This window comes from Manacus candei, unplaced genomic scaffold (genome assembly GCF_025592945.1).
Source record: "Manacus candei isolate 608988 ecotype Guabito, Panama unplaced genomic scaffold, ASM2559294v1 h1tg000113l, whole genome shotgun sequence".
Taxonomy (NCBI): Eukaryota; Metazoa; Chordata; class Aves; order Passeriformes; family Pipridae; genus Manacus; species Manacus candei.
In genome coordinates, this window is record NW_026138161.1 from 461,041 (window position 1) to 483,146 (window position 22,106).

At 44.9% G+C, this 22,106-nt stretch overlaps 1 protein-coding gene across 2 annotated transcripts; it reads right to left on the reverse strand.

Moving 5' to 3' along the window:
* Window positions 1-814: 814 nt before the first annotated feature.
* On the reverse strand, window positions 815-18,905 carry DHRS7 (dehydrogenase/reductase 7). 2 transcript variants are annotated; one of them, XM_051769928.1, is made up of 7 exons: window positions 18,752-18,905; window positions 13,869-14,021; window positions 8,257-8,363; window positions 7,697-7,936; window positions 3,353-3,475; window positions 1,731-1,946; window positions 815-1,025 (listed from the first exon to the last, which is right to left on the reverse strand). In XM_051769928.1, exons 1-7 carry the CDS (start codon window positions 18,879-18,881, stop codon window positions 990-992), a joined length of 1,005 nt encoding a protein of 334 aa, XP_051625888.1. In that variant the 5' UTR covers window positions 18,882-18,905; the 3' UTR covers window positions 815-989. The 2 variants fall into 2 exon arrangements, with proteins under 2 accessions (XP_051625888.1, XP_051625889.1); XM_051769929.1 differs by lacking the exon at window positions 18,752-18,905 and adding an exon at window positions 14,891-14,936.
* Window positions 18,906-22,106: the final 3,201 nt, after the last annotated feature.

Below are 22,106 nucleotides of genomic sequence, written 5' to 3' on the forward strand. Positions count from 1 at the left end.
AGTAAGGATTTTTCTTACCTGGACAGTGTGTGGCCGGAGGTACATCCAGAGATTACTGAGGAGCTTGTCAACAGCAAGGTCACCAAGGGTATAAGAGCAGGTGAGTTAACCAATGCAGAGGAGTGGTAACTTAGCCAAGGGCTGAATTAGGTGTCATTGCCATGATAAACATTTTAAAAGTGCAGTTCTTGCTTCCTCATGGCTGCTGCCGCTGCCCAACGCACCACCAGTGCTGCTGAGATTGGCCTCTGCTCTGTACAGGAACTAGAATGCAGCTTCTGTTTCACACTGTAATTGCCAGAGGCTGTCCTGCTGCAGGAACGTTTCCCACTCCTCTCTCCTGCTGCTCTGTAGTTTTAACAAGTGCCAGGTTTAGCACAGAGCTAAGCACTGCCTAAAAAGGGTAGCAAGAACAGCATTGCTCCCTCCCTTTCCCACTGCCCCATCCATTGTCTGTCTTCACCAAAAGCCACAGGACTGAGGCCTGTGGACCCTGGAGGGGTACCAAGACCCAAAGATTAGGTAATTTCTAAACATTGTTTCAGAACTTCAGGGATTTAGCCCTCAATACACATTTTCCTCAAGGAACACTTCACAAGCACAGACTAGACATTTGGTTTTTTGCTCAACAAGAATTAGGAATGAAAGTGAGGGAAACAGGATCCTGGGGTATATAATTTTTAGGCTGCTCACCAGGTATTTGCCAATGTCATAGCAGCAGAAAAACAGCATCACAGCAGCCCAGCCTCTCGTGTGTCCCAATGCTTGTAAACTTAAAAATTCAGCCCGTAGGAATTTTGACACGAAACAGGTGTGTTTAGAAAGAGATTTTTATTTAGTCAAGTGTGGCATCAGCTTGATAGATTTGTCAAGATACAGGATGATAAAGATATAACAAAAAAAAAAAAAAGCTGTTGCTTGCAGTCACACAGTATGAAAAGTTTCTCAGCCTTAGCACAAGAACAGCACAATGTCATACAGGCCCATCCTTATTTCTTCTTTCTTGTGTAAGAGGCATCAGCATCCTGAAGGGAGAAGACATTAAATCAGTATTTCACCCCCCACTTTCTGCTGTGTTAAAGTTCTTCACTCACAGTGTTTTTTCTTTGAAAGAGCTTGTGACGGGGGGCAGTTACACTGTGGAAGTAGGAAGTTTCATTTTTGCATTTCCTGCTTTTGGAGTACTTTTAATGTGGGGTTTTTTTGTGCCAAGTTCAACAAAAACAGAGTAATAATAAATAGCATCTCCCAAGCAGTACTGCAGGGACAGAAGGCAGCACATCTGTACCCCGGGGCTGCCTGTGTGGGTGAAGAGCCCTGACAGACAATAGCACTGTGTAACACCCTCCTGGGAGGTGCTCAGGTTACGTGCCTGACACAAAAACTAGACACGACCAAGGGAGATTTTTTCCACAGTCCTAATTCCAAGCTGCATTAAACAATTAACGCCAGTGACTTATAACTCTGAGTTAGTGGTGAGTCCTGAACTTGCAGCCCATGTGATGGAGATCAGAGCAAGGCCTGGGGCACTGCAAGATGTGCTGACTTTGCTGTGCTGTGACCACACCGTGTAACTCTACACCAGCAGGCTGCAGGGATGGACTCTGGCCGGGCATCAGCTGCTATGGAAGCGAGGAGGAAAAAATAAAACAAACAAACAAACCAACCAGGAACGGATCCAAAACGCAACCCCAACGTTCCCTCGCCGAAAAGAGTCAGTCAGCACTTACCACTCCACTCTTGAAGTTCTGTATCCTCCTCTTGCCCATCCTGTTCATGAGCCACCAGGCCCAGGTGGGCGCGTACTGCCACAGGTAGCACACGGCCAGGTAGGGGTGGTCGCTGATCCAGGCCTCCTTCAGGTCGTTGGCCGTGCTCACCAGGGTGAGCCGCGCACAGCGCTCCGTGGGCATCTTGTGGGACTGGTCACCGCTGCTCTCCAGGGACTGGGCGGGAGAGAGGGCGAGCAGGGATTAGAGCTGGATCCCAGGCAATGACACAAGCTCTGTGTGACAGGCATGCTCCTCCCAGCCTCCCCAGCCGGTACGGCAGAGGCTGGGGCTGGTCTTCACTGTGGGAACACTTCCCGCCTTCCTTTGGCTTAATTAAAGCACCCTTTTAATTAATGCCTTGATTGATGGGTCAAAGGTTTAAAAAAAAAAAAAAAAAAAAATGGATCTCCAAGTTCTGCCCTGCTTCAGCACAGCTTCTACTGGATGGTGACACAGAATATTGGAACAGGTTATCCCATTCCTGCAGCTCCAGGAAATGGGAACACCCCGTGGGAAATGGGAGCATTCCCAGCTTTCTGCCCCCTGCTATGCTACAAGTTACTCAGTAATCAAGTTGGTTGATGAGGACACATTCCCCATTAACTTAAATATTCCTGCCAACTCTCCCTCCAGGGGCAATCTCAGCCAAAGGAAAAGCAGGAGGCTGCTATGGAGCAGGGATGTCTACCCCAGGTCTTGTCCCCATGTATCACTTAGTGAACATAAACCACCCCTGTGACCTTACAGACATTTCACTGCAGCACAAACACACTGCTCTAGCAATCTGTTCTTGTTTCCCAGGGCAAAAGCAGTTCTGGTCTAGATTTGCTCTTCCTCCCTGGTCTTCTGCCACGCTGCAATCTGAGGAATGTGTTTTGCAAGCCTTCCCCATTGCTCAAAGAGTACATCTTTTCTTTCACGCAATTATCAAGCTTTGCAAGCCAAAAATCCTTCCAGAACTGGATTCAGCAATGGGAGAACCCCTCCCTCTCACTGGTGGGTTATCCTGAGCTTCAGATTGACTGAATTTAGGGCAGATTACAGTTTGATGTATCACAGTGGCAATTTTTTGCCAGCTGCTTTGTTAGGACAGCCTTTATTAAAAGCCATTGTGCAGTTGGAAGGTTTTGCTTTTCCTCCTGGAACAATCCCTAACAGGAAAGGAATGCACAGCTCCTGTCAGCTGAGCTGGGGCTGTGCCAGCAGCAGCGTCACCCACCAGGGCACAGCGTGACCAGGGTAAACAAAACCCTACCTGTGCCCAAGGACAGTGTTCTGCAGGCAGAGCTGTGTCCAGAAAAGCCTGGACTTTCCCCCAGAACTGCAGCACAGTGGCTGTACAGTAAATTTTACCAGACTTGGGGTGTATGTGTTGGAAGAGAGAAGGCATAAAACAATTATCAAACTCAATTTTTTTTTTTTTATCATACAGATTTGACAGTTCTGTACCACTCAAAGCACTTCTTGGTAAAAAGATGAGGTCAGTGTTTGCTGGGAGGAGAAAAAGAAAAGAAAACCACGAGAGGATCACTGGCCCTGCAGCAAAAGTTGGATTTATAACAACAGAACTGAGTTCTTACCTTTGCAAGATTCTCTGTAAAGACATTTTGGATAATCTTGGACTGCACAGGCCCTGGGCAGATGTTGATGATGCTGATCTCAGGGTAGTCAGTCAGCTCAGTCCGTAGGGAATTAAAAAATCCCTAGAAGAAAAAGAATATAATGAAATCTTCCTTTTACCATGTTTTTGTAAGGTTTAACTGACTACCATCTTTTCATACTAATTCATGCTGTAAAAATTTAACAGTATTCCACTAAAATTCCTACTACTTTCTTTGACTTTCCACTATCAATGGCTAATTTAACATTTTATCAGCAGTTACAGACATTGACATACAAACCAGTGTGCAGTGCATTGTGTATTTGGGAAGACAAGGATAATTTTGCTGAACTACACCTGGATTCTGCTGTCCCTGTACTGAGGACGAGCTTTGCTATTCAGTAGTGGAAATGCCACCAATTCTAAGAACTACAATATCATGGAAATTACCTTTTCTAGGTGATTTGCTCTTTGTGGTGAGATGAAAGGTTTTATGTGGTTTCTATCAGTTAAGTGGCTTTACTGAGTAAGTGGCTGGTTTTATGTAAGAGAAGGAGGAAAACTTTTCAGCACAGCAAGTCAAAGGTGCACCCTGACAAATTTAGAGGGGGCAATTCTGCACCACTGAACTCACTGCAAACTTTGAAATCTGCATCCACACAGACATAAATCTTATTTCAGCTCAGGAATATGACACCAGTGTATCCAAGTTAAACTGTAATTACAAAAAACTGCAAGTACTTCTTTTCTTTAAGCTAACAGGATACAAGTTTTCTAAATCTGGGTAGCATTTCACATTTACATGGCAACTGTTATGGGAAACATTCTGGAGGGCACTAGTCAGGCACTGGTCAAGTAATGATGATTTAGCCAACACCCCATCATGTCTTATCTTTGGCCTGCTTAGTAGCAGTTCCCTGAATTTATTCCAACATGAAATTTTGTGTCACAAGAGAGACAGAGAGTGAGCATAGGCTGATAAACTCCCACTGTAGTAAAATGTTATCACTTGTACTCCCCTCCAGCCTGGGAAGAGGGCTGGCTGACCCAGAGCTCCTCACTGAGTAGCAATACAGGGCTAAAATCAGTCAGATACGAGGCTGTGATGACACAGAAGCATCAGCTGGGACAAGCCACAGAAGCTCTTGCACACTCTGACCAAGAACATGAGCTCCAATTTCCCAATTGCTGGTGGTTAATTCCACTTTATGGATTGCACACAGGCTTTGCAGTTCAGTTCCCTAAAAACCCTGACAGCATATTTAAAGTCGTAAGTACCTGCAGGCCCCAGAGCTGGTGTCAGACCTTCCTTCGCAGCATGGTAGCAAAGCCTGGACAGGACCAAGTTCTAATGTTAAAGACACTTATGTGCCCAGAAATCTGCTGCTGGACCACAGGAATCTGCCAGCCACCCAGATTTTTTGGATTAAAAAGCCAGGCCCTCCCTTGGATTACCTCCTGCCCTGAGAGGAGCCTCCTCCAGCCCACTGAGCACCTTCAGATGTGGCACCAACACAGCTGTGAAAACCAGAGTCTTACATGTGCTCAGTCCCCTCTGGAGGCTCTATATACAGTTTGTACATGCTCTCTAATTCCAGCACTTATCTTTGATACCCAAAGATAGCTGGTAAGAAATTCCTCCACTTCCTCCCAGAAGACAAGCTTTAAATTCCTAAGAAAGAAAAGCAGTTGCCCTCTTTGAATTCAGGCAGGGACAGACCCAGATTTGGGAGCAGTAGAGTAAATTCAAGTGCAAGAGGAAGAACCTGAGTGTCTCCACCAAGCCCAGACTGCAGCCAACTCTGCCACACAGACACAGGGTGTGTGGGACAGGAACTGCTCCCAGCCATCCCTGGGCCTTTCCAGCTTGGTGAACAAACCCCAGAAGATGCTGAAGAAGGCAAGGCTGAAATGACTCCTATGACAGAAACATTTGCAAATTCCACTAATGACCAGAGAATTGAACAAAAAGAGGAGTTTTTGCTGCTCAGTGCAGACTTATTAGGTAAGTTCCTGATGAAGGGACACTTTGAAGGCCACTCTAATCCACTCCACGTGCCATCAATTAGACAAATTACAACTGGATGAATGGCACAGGATCTCCATGAGCATCATCTCACCAAGAGAGAAACTGCTTCAGTCAGATGCAGACTCCCATGGACTCAACTCACACTCTTACAGCATTGAAACAAAGGATAATTTCATCACTAGAACATTGTTATGAAGAATTCCAGTTGGCATGAATCAAAGCGTGATTGTTTCAAGAACAAATTCTAATTCTGAGCAGAATTCCTTCCTTCCTTCCTCCTCCAACTGCCATTTAAAAGAATTTAAAAAAAAAAAACAAAAACAAAACAAAACCAGCAAAAGGAGGGACTTTTCCACAAAAAGTATGATTAAGATTGCAGCATTCAGGGTGTCAGCTGTGACGGACTCCAAGGCATGAATTAAAAAAAACAAAACCAAACCAATAAACCAGAACAGATGAATTCATGTCAGACAGGCTCACATACTTAATAACTGGTGGCCAAAATGCAACCTTCATTTCAAGAAGGTCTTAAAATACAGGTGGATACATGCTGGGAAAACACAACAGGAAAAGCATCACTTTAAGCTTTGTCTTATTTTTCCCCTCCCTTCTCTCCAGCTTTGTGGGTCCCTTCCAACTCAGAATATTCTGTGATATCTGTGATTTCTTCTTGGTCACCATCAGAGATGGGCTGCAGTGCTATCTGAAGAGGGCTGCCACTCTTGCAGACTTTCCTTACCTGAACTGTACTGGTGAAGTTCAATATTCAAAAAAAAAGCTTTTCCTAGTTTTTGGGGGCTTCCTGCCCACACTTAGCCTTAGCTCCAGACCAGGAGAGACTCTCAGACAGTGTCTTTTTGAAATCTGTGCTGCAAATCACAAGTTTCAACACCTGCAATTGGTATTTGTAGAATTACTGTGAAAGAAGCAAGAATGGAGGTTAAAGCCTGGCCTGGTTATTGAGCAGAGGAAGAAGCTAATGAAGATGTAAGCAGTTCAGAGAGCATATTTTAATTAATTTTAGAAATCTATCTCTTTAAAGCTCTGTCCACGCTCTCAATCTTAACATGAGATTCAGAATTCCAAGTATTTTTAAAGCAGCACATGAATTCCTTGTGCTCTGCAATTAATTAGCCATGCTTAGCCCAACTGCACCACACCCAGAGAGAATTCAACCAAAAGAACACTTCATAAATAAAGGAGCATGAAGGGGATCCAGGCTTCTGATCACTGCATTCTTCTAATTTAAATCTACTAGACTTAACCCAAAAGTTGGTCTCTAATGGGCAATTTCAGCACTGCTACACCAGTGAAGAGCAGCAGATCCCTCCCCACCACTAAGTGAAAACTTTTTGTCAGCAGAGACCTGTCACCATTGCCTACACCTTCATTCTTTCAGGTGGCTTTGCAGTGTCAGCCACTTGTTACATTTTTGTTGTTGTTAGTCAAATCATCAAAAAGATATTGATCCCCCAGCTTAAGAAGTTATTTACTCTGCTGACGTGCTTAAATGCAGCAGGGAGGGCGAAGGTGCCACTTATTTAAACCACCACTGAGCACAGCTGAAGTTTGTTTTACTGAGACCAAAATGTACATTAGCAGGAAGACAAACAGTGGTGAAAGACGAATATGTCTAAACAAATTTACCAGTTAAACAAATAATTCCTCAGCCATACAGGCAGATACTCTTCTGAGCTCCTCTTTTATGTTTTTCCACTCAAGTGAGGCTACTTTCAAAAACCCCTTCCAAGCAATACTGAAAGAAACTTCCTAAGACACTGTGAGCTGCCAGTTCTTCACACCAGAACAACATTCAGAACTGTTGGGAAGATTTGTTCAGATCTTCCCAGATGGATCAAAAATTCTCCTTTCCCTGAGCAGTTTGCTTTACCACTCACTCTTCTCACTTCACTGTCCTAAAGATTTCCTGTAGTCTTAAAACTCACTAGTGATTTTTCCTCCTTCACTGAGTTGAGAACTTCTATACAGAATAATCCTCCTCTTTAGGTATCCCCTCATCTGAGGGCCAAGGTCTTGTGTTTCACAGTGGAATTTTACCCAGGTAGTGGTTAGAACCAACTAAGATGGCACTTGAATTCTAGTCAGAAAACAGATCTACACTGGGAGCTATTTTGCATTTCAGAGCAAATTAATTTCAGGACTTTCAATACCTGAGGACGCTGTGTTTAATTTCTTGGGAGATTTGTGTTTTCTGCACAGAACAGTCCTTTGCCATAGCACTGATGCTGGTCTACTACACAGCAAGACTTAATTAACTTCCAAAATTTAACTTACCTGCAGAGCGTGCTTGCTGGCACAGTACCCAGTGGCAAGAGGAGCTCCCATGATACCCATCACACTGCTCACAGTAACAATCTTTCCTCTTTTCCTCTGGATCATGTGATTCAGGACATACTTTGTTAAAGAGATTGTACCTAGGTAGTTGAGTTCTATGATGGCATTGTAGACATCCAGGTTTGTATCCACAAACAGGGAGCGCTGGGAGCGTCCTCCATTGTTGACCAAAACATCAATCTTGGGAAAGATATAAAGATAAATTAATATAACTTATTTCCTTTAGTTCTCGTGCTTCCTCAGTGACACCAGATTAGTTTTTAGTTATGCCCAGGGATTAGTTTGTTGTTGCATCTCTACAAAGCCTGCTGAAACCCAGAAGCAAGCGATAGAAGGGATAAAAATTCAAGGACTTTCTGGCAAGTTTAATATTGATACTGAATAAAGATGTAGACACCAGTGAACTTATCATATAATAAAATAAAAGTAGAATAAGAACATAAATGCAGGTCTAGGAGGTAGAGAAGAAAAAGCAGTTTAACCCCAGAAGCATGCCTTACCTTGCCAAAATGCTTAAGAACACTGTTGGTTGCAGCTTCATGAGAGGATCTGTCAGTCAGGTCAAGACGTAGAACAAGGATATCTTTTTCACTCAAGCTGCTGATCTCTAAAAACAACCATGGAGTGAATGGGAACCAGTAAGAGACTGCTAATGTAACAACTGTGGGAAACGTAACATGCTTTTACACACCACATTTTCACGAAAAAGACACCGAGAAACTGTAACACCAAGTTGGAAACTAAATGCTTGCTTCGTTTTCATTTTTATCTCCACGAAGAATCCATTTTTAACCTGTTCCTACCAGGTCCTTCTTTTCTCATCATTATGCTTTTGTACATGAAAAGCTTGGACTTTATCAAAACAGGCTTGTGCAGCTCCACACAGACAAATCAATTCTCCAAATAAATTGCAACAGCTGGGAGTAACGTGCATCCAAATTTTTCTCTGAGCCAATCAGAAGCACAGCACATTGGCAGCCCTGACATTCTGCTTGGATGTTAACAGGTCAAGCACGTTTATTCCTGATAACAGGACCAGTACAATTCAGAGCCAAAACACAACATGCATACCTGAGTAGCTATGAGGCAAAGTCTAGAGGAGCTGGATTACTGGGGCATTATTGGAGGAAGCAGGAGGGTTTTGTGTAACTGGCAGTGTTAACATATCGGTCTCCTGAAATAAAAGTCAGCTGCCATCAAGTTCCAGCCCTCATGCTGAGTGCTTCTGCCACTGCCTCTTCAGAACAACTGACCTCTTGCATAGAAAGCATTTCCTGAGCACTGATTTGTTACCCTGGGGTTTCAGGACAGATGACTCACCAAAACAAAATCTTCGTCACTTCCGCCTTTTTTAACCACACATAGCATGATTTTTTTGTTTTATTTATATTAGTTTGATAGTGCCATTTTTGTTTCTAAATCATTTCCCAGCCACAACTAAGTGTACCTGCTCCCCTTTAAGCAGCTGAACTCTACAGAGAGCCTCAGGCCTTGATTTTTTATTTACTACTTCTTGCACACACAAGGAAGGTTAGACTTTGTCTTAACAGTGATGAAGAAATAAAGAGGTTACTTAAATCCACCAGTTGCCTCTGTTCAAAGGTCATTAGTACTTAAGCCACTGGTTAAAACAAACCCATCTGTCTGGTTTAACGCTACAAAGTATTTCCATTTATTGCTCCCTCCAACCCCTCCATGTGTATTTTCCCTTCAATTTCTTCCAGAAATACAGCAGTAAAATCCATGTAGTTTAAGCTGCCCTCTCAGAGACACATCTCCACCTCATGCTGCCTCAAGCAGATTTGCAGGGCTGAAACCTGTCGGGGCGTAGAGTGTTTCTGCCTTGGATTAACAAGACCACGCACTCAACCCAGCCACAAAAGCTACACAGAGGAGAAAGAAAAGAGCAGAGGAAGAGACACAGACTGCTGAAAATGAAGGAAGCGCTCTTTTATAAGATGTGAGAAACTTCTGACATCAGAGAATTTCAAACCAGAAACCTTGTTTTGGAGTAATCCAGAGTCCAGTTTGATTTCCACTCCCCAAAGCACTCAAACTGTATCTCTCTAGCAGCTTCCTTAATTCTTTTCTAGGGTGAGGAATCCTTACTCTAGGCACTCCTCATAGACAGCTTTCACAAAACTTCAAACATTCCTGTTCCCCTTTTTTCAAACTACTTCTCCCATTCACTCATCCCATTTTTTTTTCTGGCTGGGCACAGCACTGTGCCCAGTGCCAAAGGCATGGGCACGTCCCAGTTTATACACTGCCAGAATGATGTTCTTCATTGCTTTTACTAATAACCCCCAACGTTCCACTGCCTTTTTTTGCCTGCTACCAAACTGATGTGTTTAAGGGAACAATAATGACACCCAGAAAAACACTTGGTCCCAAGTGGGAGACCTTAGTTCAGAGTTCATTGTTCAGGTTTCAGATCAACGACTCTCTTCAATACATGTGAACCCCAGATCTGAGTTTCTCATAACATGATAAACACTATTGCTCAGTGTAGTGTTTTCCAGCTCTTCAGCATTTCCTCTTCTTTTATTTCTCCCTTGTGTGATGCCATGAGACAGAAGTTGAGCTTTTAGCAGAGGCTGATCCTTGTGATCTCCTGGGGTCCGTTCCCCAACCTCCATTACTGCACGATTCTTGAACTTACAGATTGCCTGTCACCCATTTGGCCTATCCATATTTAAGTCATATTTGAGCTTTGTCAAGCCAGGAAACATCCCAGTTACTTGTATTCTTTTTAGGGCTTTTGAGAGAAAGCAGCCTCCAACATTTCTGATAAAATTCAGCTCATGTTGCAGAGAGTGGTTGGGGGAAATAGAGGAGCCATTTGCAGGAGCCTTGTAAGTTATACAAGTTGTTTTCTCTCCCTCCTGCACAAGTGCAATGAAGTGTTGAGTTGGCATGTGCATGACTCAACAGGTATTACCATAGCTCTTACAGGGCTTTCCTTCTCTCTGTCCCTCAGCTTTTAGGCAGTGTAGAATGCATCAACCTGTATCACAGGGTGGTGTCACTAAATTTTGAACAAGACACATGTGCTTGTTTCTGACACCCAGTTCAGCTGCTGCTGTGTACAGCCTCTCCAGCAGCCATGTCACAGCCCATTAGCTCCAATTATGCCCCATAATTCAGCCAAATTCACGTTGATGTTACATGTGAATAATCCACCCCCCGCTGCTCAAACCTTGCAGAACAGCCTTAAACTCAACTGCAAAGAGAAAACACGCAGGTGGAAGCAGGGACAAGCCACCCAGGAAGCACATGGACCCACTGCCCAAGCATGCAGGGATGGAATCAGGAAGATCAACAGCCAGGTGGAGTTGAAACTGGTGAGGAATGTGAAAGGCAACAAAGGCTTCACAGGCACAGCAGCAACAGAAAGGAAACCAAAGACACTGAGCTCACTGCTGAGCAGGGATGGTGAGGGGGAAGTGAGGAGGGGCACAGAAAAATGTCAGGTACTTATTGCCTTCTTTGCCTTAGTCTTCTCTGGCAAGATCTCCTCTCAAGTCTCCCACACTCCTGAGGCTAAACTCTGGGGGAAATAAATACTAACAGAGTCAGAGGAAGACAAATTAGGGACAAACTGCACATATAAGCAGGGCAATATATACATCCGAGATTTACAAGAGCTGACTGATATCACTCGTCTTTGGAAGGTCCTTGGTAAGTGCAGTAACTGCCCAGTGACAGGAGAAAATGAAGTGTCACACAGCCTAACCTCAGCCCTTGGGAAAGTTATGTGGCAATTCCTCCTCAAAACAATTTCCAAGTACATGAAGGAGAAGTAGGTACGTGGGAAAATCTGCATGGATCTAGCACGGCCATATACTGCCATTAATGAACCAGATGATGGGACAAAACACAGGTTTTGAGAAAATTTTCAGTTAACATCAAGGTCAGAGGAGCAGTTGCTCTGCTGCAGAGCAGGACTGCCATGGAGAGGCATCTTTACAAGCCCTAAGAACAGTCTGACAAACTTCATTAAGCTCAATGAAGTCAAATGCCAAACTTGCCACCTGGGTCAGCACAATGCTCTGCAGTACTGCAGGCCAACATCCAGCTGGTTACAGATCAGCTCCCCAAACAAGACCCGAGGTCCTGAGCAAGCTGAGAGTAAGTCAGCAATTGGTTCTGGCAATACAAATGCTAATGGGCTGCACTAACAAAAGCAGACTGAGGCAAAGTGATTTTTAAGAGCCTCTACACAGCATTCTCAGACTGTATCTGAAGCACTGTGTCCAGTTTTGGACCCCTCTAGTTCAAAACAAATACACATACACCAGAGATAGTGTAGAATAGGGCCACTAAGATGGTCAAGGAAAGGGGTAGTAGCTGGATTTACGTGGCCTTGAGAAGCAAAGGATGAGAGTGAAGTGTGTTCAATTACTCTCTTCCACTACTGGAAGGCTGGAGATAGAAAACATGAAGTAACTGTCATAGAATTGTAGAGAATGATTTGGGTTGGAAGGGACCTTAAAGACCATCCAGTTCCAATCCTCTGCCGCTGGCAGGGACACCTTCCACCAGACCAGGTTGCTCCAAGCCCCGCCCAACCTGGCCTTGAACACTTCCAGGGATGGGGCAGCCACAGCTTCTCTGGGTAACCTGTGCCAGGGAATAATTTCTTCCAAATATCTAATCTAAACATGTCCTCTGTCAAATTAAAGCCCCTTGTTCTATCACTTCATGCCCTTGTTTTGTTTCTGTGTTACTGAAGAGTTTCCAATATTCCTACTAATCAGACCTTTAGTTAAAAGTTTAGCAGTAAATATTTGCAAAGCACAGGGCTACACAAGACTTTAAAGCTCACACACAGCACAGCTCAGACATTCACAGGGTCACTTAAAAGTTGGCAGAAGCAGAAATCATCTCAGATAAGTCTGTGCTCTTGGGGCACGTGAATTGAAATAATATTTCTGAATATTCCCTTGACACATAACCCTCTTATGCAAGTATTTCCTGAAAATGCCTATCCAGGATTAGAGCTCCTGCCAGCCTATCTTGTGTTATCAGTTTTGCAATGATAACAAACAGCCACAGATGCAGATGTAGTTGCAGACTTCTCCTGACCACTAAACACAGCACTGACATTCAGTCACGACTGACCTTGTCATTGTATGTCCCCTGCTTCTTTTTAAATGTAAACCTCTAAGTGGCTGCTTTTTGGAACCATCAGTAAACAAAACTAAGGAGTTGTGCATTTTTGAAAGTTCCTCGAGAGATTTTCTGAGTAGGCTGCTGCAGCTTTTAGCTTTCTAGAAATGTTCAGGTGCTAACCCAAGAAAAACATTTCAGTGTTCCCTAGCACACGTTCCAAGTAGACTGTAGACATTCTATCAACATTACTAGGAAAGAACTGCTGGTGTGATAACAGATTCCCTATAAAACACTCCATCCTGAGCTGTAGAGGATAAACAGCCTGAAAGAAGTGTAACATTAACCATGTTCAAAACCTCTGTCAGCATGAATTAACTGTATATCCCTCTCGCTGCCAAAACAGAAAACAGGAGGGAAAAAGAGAAACAGGAGAAATGAAACCAGACTACTGACTCCACAGGCATATGAAAGATAAATGGAATAGTAAAACATTCCACTTCACATTTGTCCCTTTTGATCTACAGGAGATCCTTTTTCTTGCACATTTTTAGAATAACTTCTACTGAACATTTCTACTCGTTCCTGTTCTAAAGAGCAAAGTCAGTCGTCGCTCTGCCTGTAACACACACAAACCTGAAGAAAGATTTCTCAGCAGGGTGCACCTACATGGTTTGGTTCTTTACAGGATGATACCCCTGAGATTGTTTCCTCCATTCCCCACAGTATTTATTGCATTTCTTAATCTAGTATCTTACAAGACCACTTGCAGTTGATAAGGAGATTTTTAGAGGCTTATGAAGGAACTTGTAATGCAAGTCCACATAAAGGCTTCTTGCTCACAAAAAGAAAATACCAGCTTTAAAGGTACAGTGAAGCCCTGTATAAAGCTGACTTTCACCATTAAATTTATTCCTGTGACACGTGGGTTAGTGTTTCTGTGGCAATTCCACCACAGCAAGAGTGGAGCTGTTTGCATGAAGTAGTAAGTTGTACTTACCAAGGCATTTCCTTTTCACTCTCTCCAGCTCATCCTCCCTTCTTGCAGAGATGGCAATCAGGGCTCCTATCTTTGCCAGCTGGTAAGTCAGTTCTTCTCCAATTCCACTTGAAGCTCCTGTCACCCAGACAACTTTGCCACGCAGCTCATTTTCTGTCAAAGGAATCAAGACAGCAGTTTACACATTGCCAATGCCAGGATAAACATCTAACTCACTGCAGGAGTACAATCTGATACTGTTTTTAAGAATTCTGATACTGCTTTTAAGAGATATGCTCCAGTTTGAGGGCATTACAAAATCCTGACTTCTTTATTTTTTAGTCACATGAAGTTGTGAAATTGTTCATAGTTGTCCTGTTGCCATTTGAACTTTGTCCCAAGGGTAATCTGAATAAACATGGATTATTTACCTGATGGAAGAAATGTGATTGCATTTCTGCAAGCCATCCACACATAGCAGTTCCACTAACCTCATCAAACAGAGCTTCAGAGGAAAAGGGAAAAGAGAATACTTGGAAGTGACAGGAAATAGTTACTGTATTGTAAATCCAAAGAAAAGCCTAAGCAAACCCTTCCAAATAATGTTTCATCCCAATAACGCTTCTAAGTAACTGCTGACAGAACAGAATCCTCTGAACAAAGACAGCAGATCATAAAAACCCAAATGGGTGTTAATTCACTTTGTTTTGTATCTGATGCAGGTTAATTCCTGCACTGGCCAGAGCACAGCACACAGAGTTCCCAAGGTGTAAGTTCATGTGTGAATTCCCCCTGTAGTCACAGTTCCTGCCCTGACACGCTTTTTTAGCCTGTAGTAAAAATAAGAACATCTTACTCCTCTTACTCCTTTGCTGATAGGCCTGTTCCCCCTTGTTTACAATCATTCCCACTCCATGGTACACCTGGGTACTGGAAAAAGGCTTAGCTTTCCAGACATGTATCCAAAACCATCAAATACAACACATAGCTGAAAATCACCCATTTAATTCTAGAACATGATTTAAGGATGAATGATCACTCACTAATATCACAGTACTTTCCAGAATGTACCATTGCCTGACACTTGTGTTCTCCAAGATCAGTTTTAGTGCACAGTAGTCTTGGGGAAGATCTGTCTCACTCAGAGCACTGCTGACAGGAGCTCCTCCTTCTCTTTCTCAAGTTTGTGAAGAGGAGTATTTCAACATCTTGCCAGCCAATAAGATGTCATGGCATAATTCAAACAGCAGAGCCAAAAGCAGTTCCTGAGACTTTAGGCCAGTTCCACTCTGTAAAGGGCCACAGTAGCATTTTCCAGCTTTTTAAGCTGAAACTCACCCATCATTTAATTTAGCAAAAGTGCTTCTTTTTCACTGCAGCTGGTGGTTGGCACTGCTTTTACTTCCTGCTTACTCCAGGGATTCATTTCCTGGTTTTCTCTACACCACACTGCATTTCAAATTTCTACTTTTGGAGTCTTAATGACAAAAAACCCACAAAGACATCAGCACCAAAACCTTCTACTCTTTTGACAAGAGCAGAGAGCACTCAAGACTGACTGTCAGAGCTCAGCTTGACTTTGTGGGACAGGCAGTGAGTGGTATTTGTCTATTTTTAAGCTGACTGTATTTTAGCCAAAGAAAAATCCCTCGGAAAAACAAGCTTTTGTGGTTTGGGTTTTTTGTTTGTTTCTAAAAACACTAACAACAGCAACAAGAGTCACTTCCCAAAGGAGAGATGTATTCTAAGGTTATGAGCTTGGGGAGTGGAAAGAGATATTGCTGAAGTTGTAGGAATATCCACTGTATTCATCATAATACCAAAAGGTTGCTGCCTGTAAAGCTTATTCACACCCTTTTACTACAGTTTTATTCCAATATATTCCCAATTCATTGAACTAATGACAAGAAAACACAAGTAGACAAACACTACATGAACAAAACAACACATGGACATACTTTCAACCCTGCTTACCACACTCATTCCTCTTGCTACTGAAAACAAATCCGCTTCCTCCTACCCCTTAGTTTCCCAGTTCCCAACCTGTCCTGGGCAGCTTCACAGCAGTTATTCAGGATCTTGTTCTGTGAACAGAATAATTAACTGAGATAAGGCAAGTTTTCCACCAATTCCCCAGCGCTGAGTTACCCAGCACTGAGCTACTGAGAGTTACCATAATGGAAAACCTCCAATCCTGGTGCAGAACAAGTATCAAACCATCAGATTGCCCCAGAGTAAGTGTCCTGCTGTTACTGGAAGCAAGTTTAAAAATTAACCGCGCGAAATTAAAAACTAAAAGCAGATTATACTGTTACTAACCATTAACTACTGTGTTACCAGGCATAACAAATGAAAGGTCAGACAGACAGAGTCACACTGCAAGTAATCCAAAAGGTGGGTTTGTAGCTCTATTTAGAGGGGTTTTTTCAAACATTGTATAGCTCTTATAGCACAAGGCTGCCATGTCATTTCATTCAGGAAAAATATTTGAGGTGGGGAAGTTTACAGCAGAACATCCTACCCACAGATCTAAAGAACCACACCATTATTTCCAAATTTAGGAGCAGGCTTTCATACATAAACAGATCCCCCTTAACTTGATAACACAGGGTTGCCTGTAAAAAGCACAGGGTTTAGAGTGACTGTTGTCCAGCTAAGGAAACACAACACACAAGGAAAGGCACCCAGAAATCCTTCCCTCCTGACCACAAACATACTCAGAAGGTGGGAAGCAATCCAGCATCTGCCAATAAAAAAATCCAGAAGTCGATTTTCTCTATAGAATTGAATCACTGAAATGGAACCAGTCCTACCTACCTTGAAGCCTTTCTCTGTAATTACAGTTTACAGCACAAGAAATATACGAGATCAGTCTGCTTTCTGCCAAATATTTTCATGTCCAAAAACTTCAACATCTATAATAATGTTGTAGAAGTGATAACACGATATAATGACTGCAAGAGTGACAGCTCTAACAACAGCTTTAACTAAAAATCAAGGGTTTTTTTATGGGATCCCCATGTAATTTATGTAGACACACTACATTACATGCACAATATCGGGATGAGTAAGAGAAATTTATTTAAATAAACATCTTTTCCAGTGTTTGTCACTTCTGTTCTCCTACCTGATTTCCCAAATGGTACCATTTCAGCTATGTATTTTACTCACAAACACTGAGGCTGGGGGTAGGGTGGGGTGCCAAAGCACAGCTCACCTCTTACCTAGTCAAATTTCTGCCTGATTCTTCTTGTATTACATGTTGAAACAACTCCATCAAAAAATGACTACATTGCTCTTTATATTGTAACTTTTAGACACTACTTAAAAGTTTTCCAGGCTTCCAATAATTCCCAAGGCTACATTCAGTAATGCTGTCTACCTGAGAGCTCCTACACCTTGATGTGCATTGCACGTAGATCCCTCAGGACGGAGCTTCAATTCTGGTTGTATTAATAGTCTGGTTGTTTCTCTGTAAAGGTCATGGAAAGACTCAGGGCAAAGTCCACACATGAGGATTTTTTGTAGTTTTCTTACAGCAAGGGAACTATCTTCCTGATGGAGTTCGTATAAAACCTTGGGATGCATATCCAAAGTTACACAAGATTGTTCACACTGATTTAAATTTAGTAATTTGTAGAGCTTTATTACTTATGCTAGTCCATCTAATGGAGAACAGAAAAGCATGCACATTTGCAGTAGCCTTCTACTGAAAGCAAAACACAGGGATGTCTCAACGAGTTTGTCCTTCTCCTCTCTCAAGCCATTCCTAACGCCAAACTTCACCTGCACCACCACCCACCACCAAATCACAGTCCCAAGCCAAACCTTACTCCATCATTCCTGATCCACCTTCATTTGATGCAGTCCTATCTCCCTGTCTCAACCCAACAACGTTTCAACTTCCACATGGGACATCTTATAGCGTCCCTTATCCCACCTCATCCCTGCCTCCACTCCCTGCTTCCACCTCAACCACCCGCACCCAGCAGCTCACAGCAGCCCCAAATCACCACTGCTGGCTAGGCTGAGGGGGGATATCCAGAAATTTATGGCTTTTCTGAAAAAAAGCCTCTATTAAGCAAACAAAGCCTATGATTTCCGAAGATCTTTGTGCAGAAGCGGGAAGAATTGCAGTCGGATTAGAAAGATCAACACTTGAAGAACATAATTCCTCAAGAGTTAGAATCGAAAGTCCCTGTTTTGGCAGCATTTCATCGAACTTTCGTACCCACGGGTGACAAAGGCAGCACCGTACAGAAACATGTCCAGCCCCCGAGAGCATCGCGTGGGGCTGGTCCCTGGCACCGCTCGGGGCACAATCCTCGGAAGAGGAAACCCCTTTAAACCCAACATTAATATTCACGTTTACTTCGCAGTAAACACTTTCAACACCCCTGCGAAACCGAGACCTGCTTGCTTGGAGCTGTCAGGACAAGGCGAAGCAGAAGCTAAAAGAGACGACGAAGCCGCCGCACGCCCCGGGCACGCCCGTCCCCTTCCCAACCCTCCCCTCGACACCACCCCCGCTCCCCGCGGGCCCGTGCCAGGGCTGGGAACCTGCCCAGAAACTGTCCAAAACAAGCAAGTTTTGGGGCAAACGGACCCGCGGGGACCCCACGGACGCCGCGGCGCGGCTTTCAGGGAGCCGCTTTATCGCCACGGGAGGTCTTACCCAGGCATAGGGGCAGGTAAACTTGTGGTATTTTTCTGGATAAGCCCACGGGACAGCCGGCGAGGGTTGGTGCCACCGAGCAGCGGCGGCTCTCTGGGCACTCCCCACACGCTGCCGCCACCTCAGAGCAGCAGCGCCGCCCGCCCGCCCGCCCGGCCCCGGCCACACCGCGGCGCGGCCGCCCCGCTCTCGCCCCCGCCCCGGAGGCTGCAGGCGGGGACGGCATTACCTGGCTTCTTCCCCCGCCACTCGGCCCACAGCAGCGTGAGGTCCCCGTCGGCCCGCAGCCAGCGCAGCAGCTGCAGCAGCAGCGCCAGGAGGGCCCCGCCCGCCAGCACCAAGCACAGCGCGCACGCCATCGCCGCGGCCGCAGCCCGCCCGCCCGGGGCGCCCCTTTATCGGGAGCCGCCCCCGCCGCCCGCCGCCAGCGCCGGCCCCCTGCCCGCCTCCCGCCTCCCTTCCACTGCCCAGCCCTCCCTTCCACCGTCGCTGCGCTCCCTCAGAGGCGGGAGGCGCTGCCGGCCGGTCAAGGCTGCGGTGATAAGCGCGGGGTTTGCAGGGCAGAGCCCGCGCGTGTGGCCGCGGGGTGAAGGTCGGGTTCTGGGAGCGGGGCGCGCTGGTTTCCCCTCCCCGCCGTGCCCCCGGGCGAGCGGGGGCTTCCCGGCCTTCCCCCGGGGTAAACAGCGCTGCCCGCCGGGCACCGGGGCGGCCCGCGGGGCTTGGCGCCGGTGTTCGGGCATCAGACACTGGTGCTCGGAGGTCAGACACGGGTGTTTCAAACACCCATGTTCGAAGATCAAAGAAACTGGCCGTTTTCCTGGAAAGCCGCGTGGCTGTCCCTTGAGGAACCCGGCGATTAATCTCCCCACGGGGGCTTCCAACCCACCTGCAGCCACCCCTGGCCCCTGTCACAGACCACTGGCTTTCCAGGTTCCTGCGGGAATGCTGCCCCTGGGTGTGCCTCCTGCTCTGCCACCTGTGAACGCAAACCTCGTTCTCACATGGACCCAATACTGCACACCTTGGATTTAACCCCCAGGCTCAAAAATCCGTGGTGGTGGATACTCACGAGTGCTAAAAAACATGGGCTGCGACGTCTCTGGACATCACATCACTCATCTACAGCTCTTCACTTACCAGTGCTTGTGTGCAGAGGGGAAAAACACCGTTCTTACTGCTTTGATGTACCAAAGTCTTTCATAACAGGAGGTACGGATGCAAAAAGGAGGCTGGACAGGGACTTCTTGCAAGGGCTTGCAGTGATAGGACAAGACGAATTGCCTTAAAATGAAAGCAGGTAGGTTTAGATTAGGTATTAGGATGAAATTCTTCCCTGTGAGGGTAAGTGAGGCACTGGCATAGGTTGCCCAGAGGAGCTGTGGATGTCCCATCCCTGGAAGTGTTCAAGGCCAAGTTGGATGGAGCAACCTGGGCTAGTGGAAGGTGTCCCTGCCCATGCCAGGGGTTTTGGAATGAGATGATCTTTAAGATCCCTTCTAACCCAAACCGTTCTGTGATTCTATGGTTTTATGAAAAGGGTAACTCATAATAATTCCTGCCTTCTTGCCAGACACGACACAAATGCATGCAGAGCTTATGTAGGACAGGACACACAGCCAGTTCCCAAAATCTTGCAGGTTAAGGCCTGTAGAAGGCTTAGCACAGGATGTGTTTACAACACACAGCTGCCTGATCTGTTCCAGTTCCACCAATGACCAAAGGTTTCATGAATCAACTCCTTAATTAACACATTTGCATTACAGCTTTTTGAGGCAAAACACAGCCATTGTCTTCCTTTGAACCTTTAGGTTCTGACTGACTCTTCAGCAAATCAGTCCAAACCTAATCCATACGACAAGGGAAAGGTGACAGAAAATAAAAACACACTGCCAACATACTTTCTTTCTGTAAATAATACCAATCCTCAACCATCTCCAAACCAATAATGGTAAATTAAATGGTTGTGGTGTTTTAGAATAGAAGCAGGCCTTTGGAGGTTAGGAAGGAAGTCACAGGAACTATGACTGTTCACAGTTACACAGCCAGGGGTTACAGTTATTCTTTATATTTCTCTGCTTTCTCCTGCTTTATGAGTTGAGAACTATTTATTTTGTGTTAATGCAATGCATATCATAATAGAACCTTAATGTCATACAAAACATAAATATTATAAACAAATAGCAAGTAATTTGAAGTGTTTTCTCGGTCTTATTTCCTCCTTGTGCTAAGTGCAGGCGGTGCACACACAAATGTGGAGCTTTGTGCCACAGCATACCCGAATAGGCACTACAAAGTCAAAACAGGATGCACATTGAACCTGCACATTATATTCCCAGTGAGGGTTTTCCCAGATATCCCCAAAGACAAGGCATATAGCAGCTCAGGCTGAGCACAGAAAGGATGAGTAGGAGGAGCCCACGAGGTCTCAGCATCCTGTGATCGGTGAGCGGTGAGAATTTATCCTGTTCACTCTGTACTTCAGCCCTTTTACAACAAAATGAGTAAAACAGATTTCTCCTGTTTAAAAAAAAAAAAGGTTCAGTTATGGAATTTTTGTGCATTTGTAGACCTGCACAGTTGCCATCAGTGGGGATTTTACTGCCTGTCCCCAAGACAGGCATGAAATTCCTGCTCGGTGCATGAAGGCATGCTCAGTGTCAACCTGAGCTTGGGAAGGAGAGCACTGGGAAAAGTTGCAAGGTCCTTTACAAGGTGATGTCCATTTTTGCAGTTTTCCAACTTATATAAAGCAAATGTGCTCCTCTCGTTAGTAGTATCTTAATGATAGATAAGTATACTGAAAGAAATATCTATTCAAGTCTATTTAAAAGATTTCTTTTGAGATCCCCACCAGCAGTGAAGTTACCACAGGCTGCAACTTTTACATGTGGCTGCTGTAAGGCATGCAAATCGTGCCAGACTGACTGACAGATTTCTGCTTAACCCCAAAGCAATTGGCAAAAGATTGATGGGCATCCAGGATTGCCACTTCCAGTCCAACCTTTATGGCCAGCAGTGCTCTGGCCTTCCTTGCTGAAGTTCAACATTGAGTGTGGACAGTAATATAAACTCTTTTTGTTGCTTCAGGGATAGTAACTACTTAGAGAAGAGCTGTTTCACAAATACCAAAGCAAAGTGGAACATCTGCCCAAGAAGGCCAATGACATCCTGGCCTTTATAAGCAGTAGTGGAGCCAGCAGGACCAGGGAAGTGATTGTCCCCTTGTACTGTGCTGGTGAGGCCACACCTCGAGTGCTGTGTCCAGTTCTGGGCCCTTCACTGCAAGAAAGACATTGAGGTGCTGGAGCAAATCCAGAGAAGGGCAACAGTGGAGAAGGGTCTAGAGAGTAAGTTGTATGAGGAGCAGCTGAGAGAGCTTGGGGGATTTAGCCTGGAGAAAAGGAGGCTCAGGGGGGACCTCATCACTCTCTACAACTCCCATATAGGAGGTTGTAGCCAGATGGGAGTCAGTCTCTTCTCCCAGATAACAAGTGACAGGATGAGAGGACATGGACTCAAGAAGTGTTGAGTCCACCAGGTGTTGAGGGCACCAGGGGAGCTGGTGCCCAGGGAAGTGGTAGAGT

Coding starts and splice junctions, on each gene's coding strand:
- DHRS7 (XM_051769928.1), bottom strand. CDS start 18,881: ATGGCGTGCGCGCTGTGCTTGGTGCTGGCGGGCGGGGCCCTCCTGGCG. Junction 14,022..18,751: donor GTGGCGGGGGAAGAAGCCAG/GTAATGCCGTCC, acceptor TTCCTTTGACAG/AAAATGAGCTGCGTGGCAAA. Junction 1,026..1,730: donor AGAACTTCAAGAGTGGAGTG/GTAAGTGCTGAC, acceptor TTCTCCCTTCAG/GATGCTGATGCCTCTTACAC.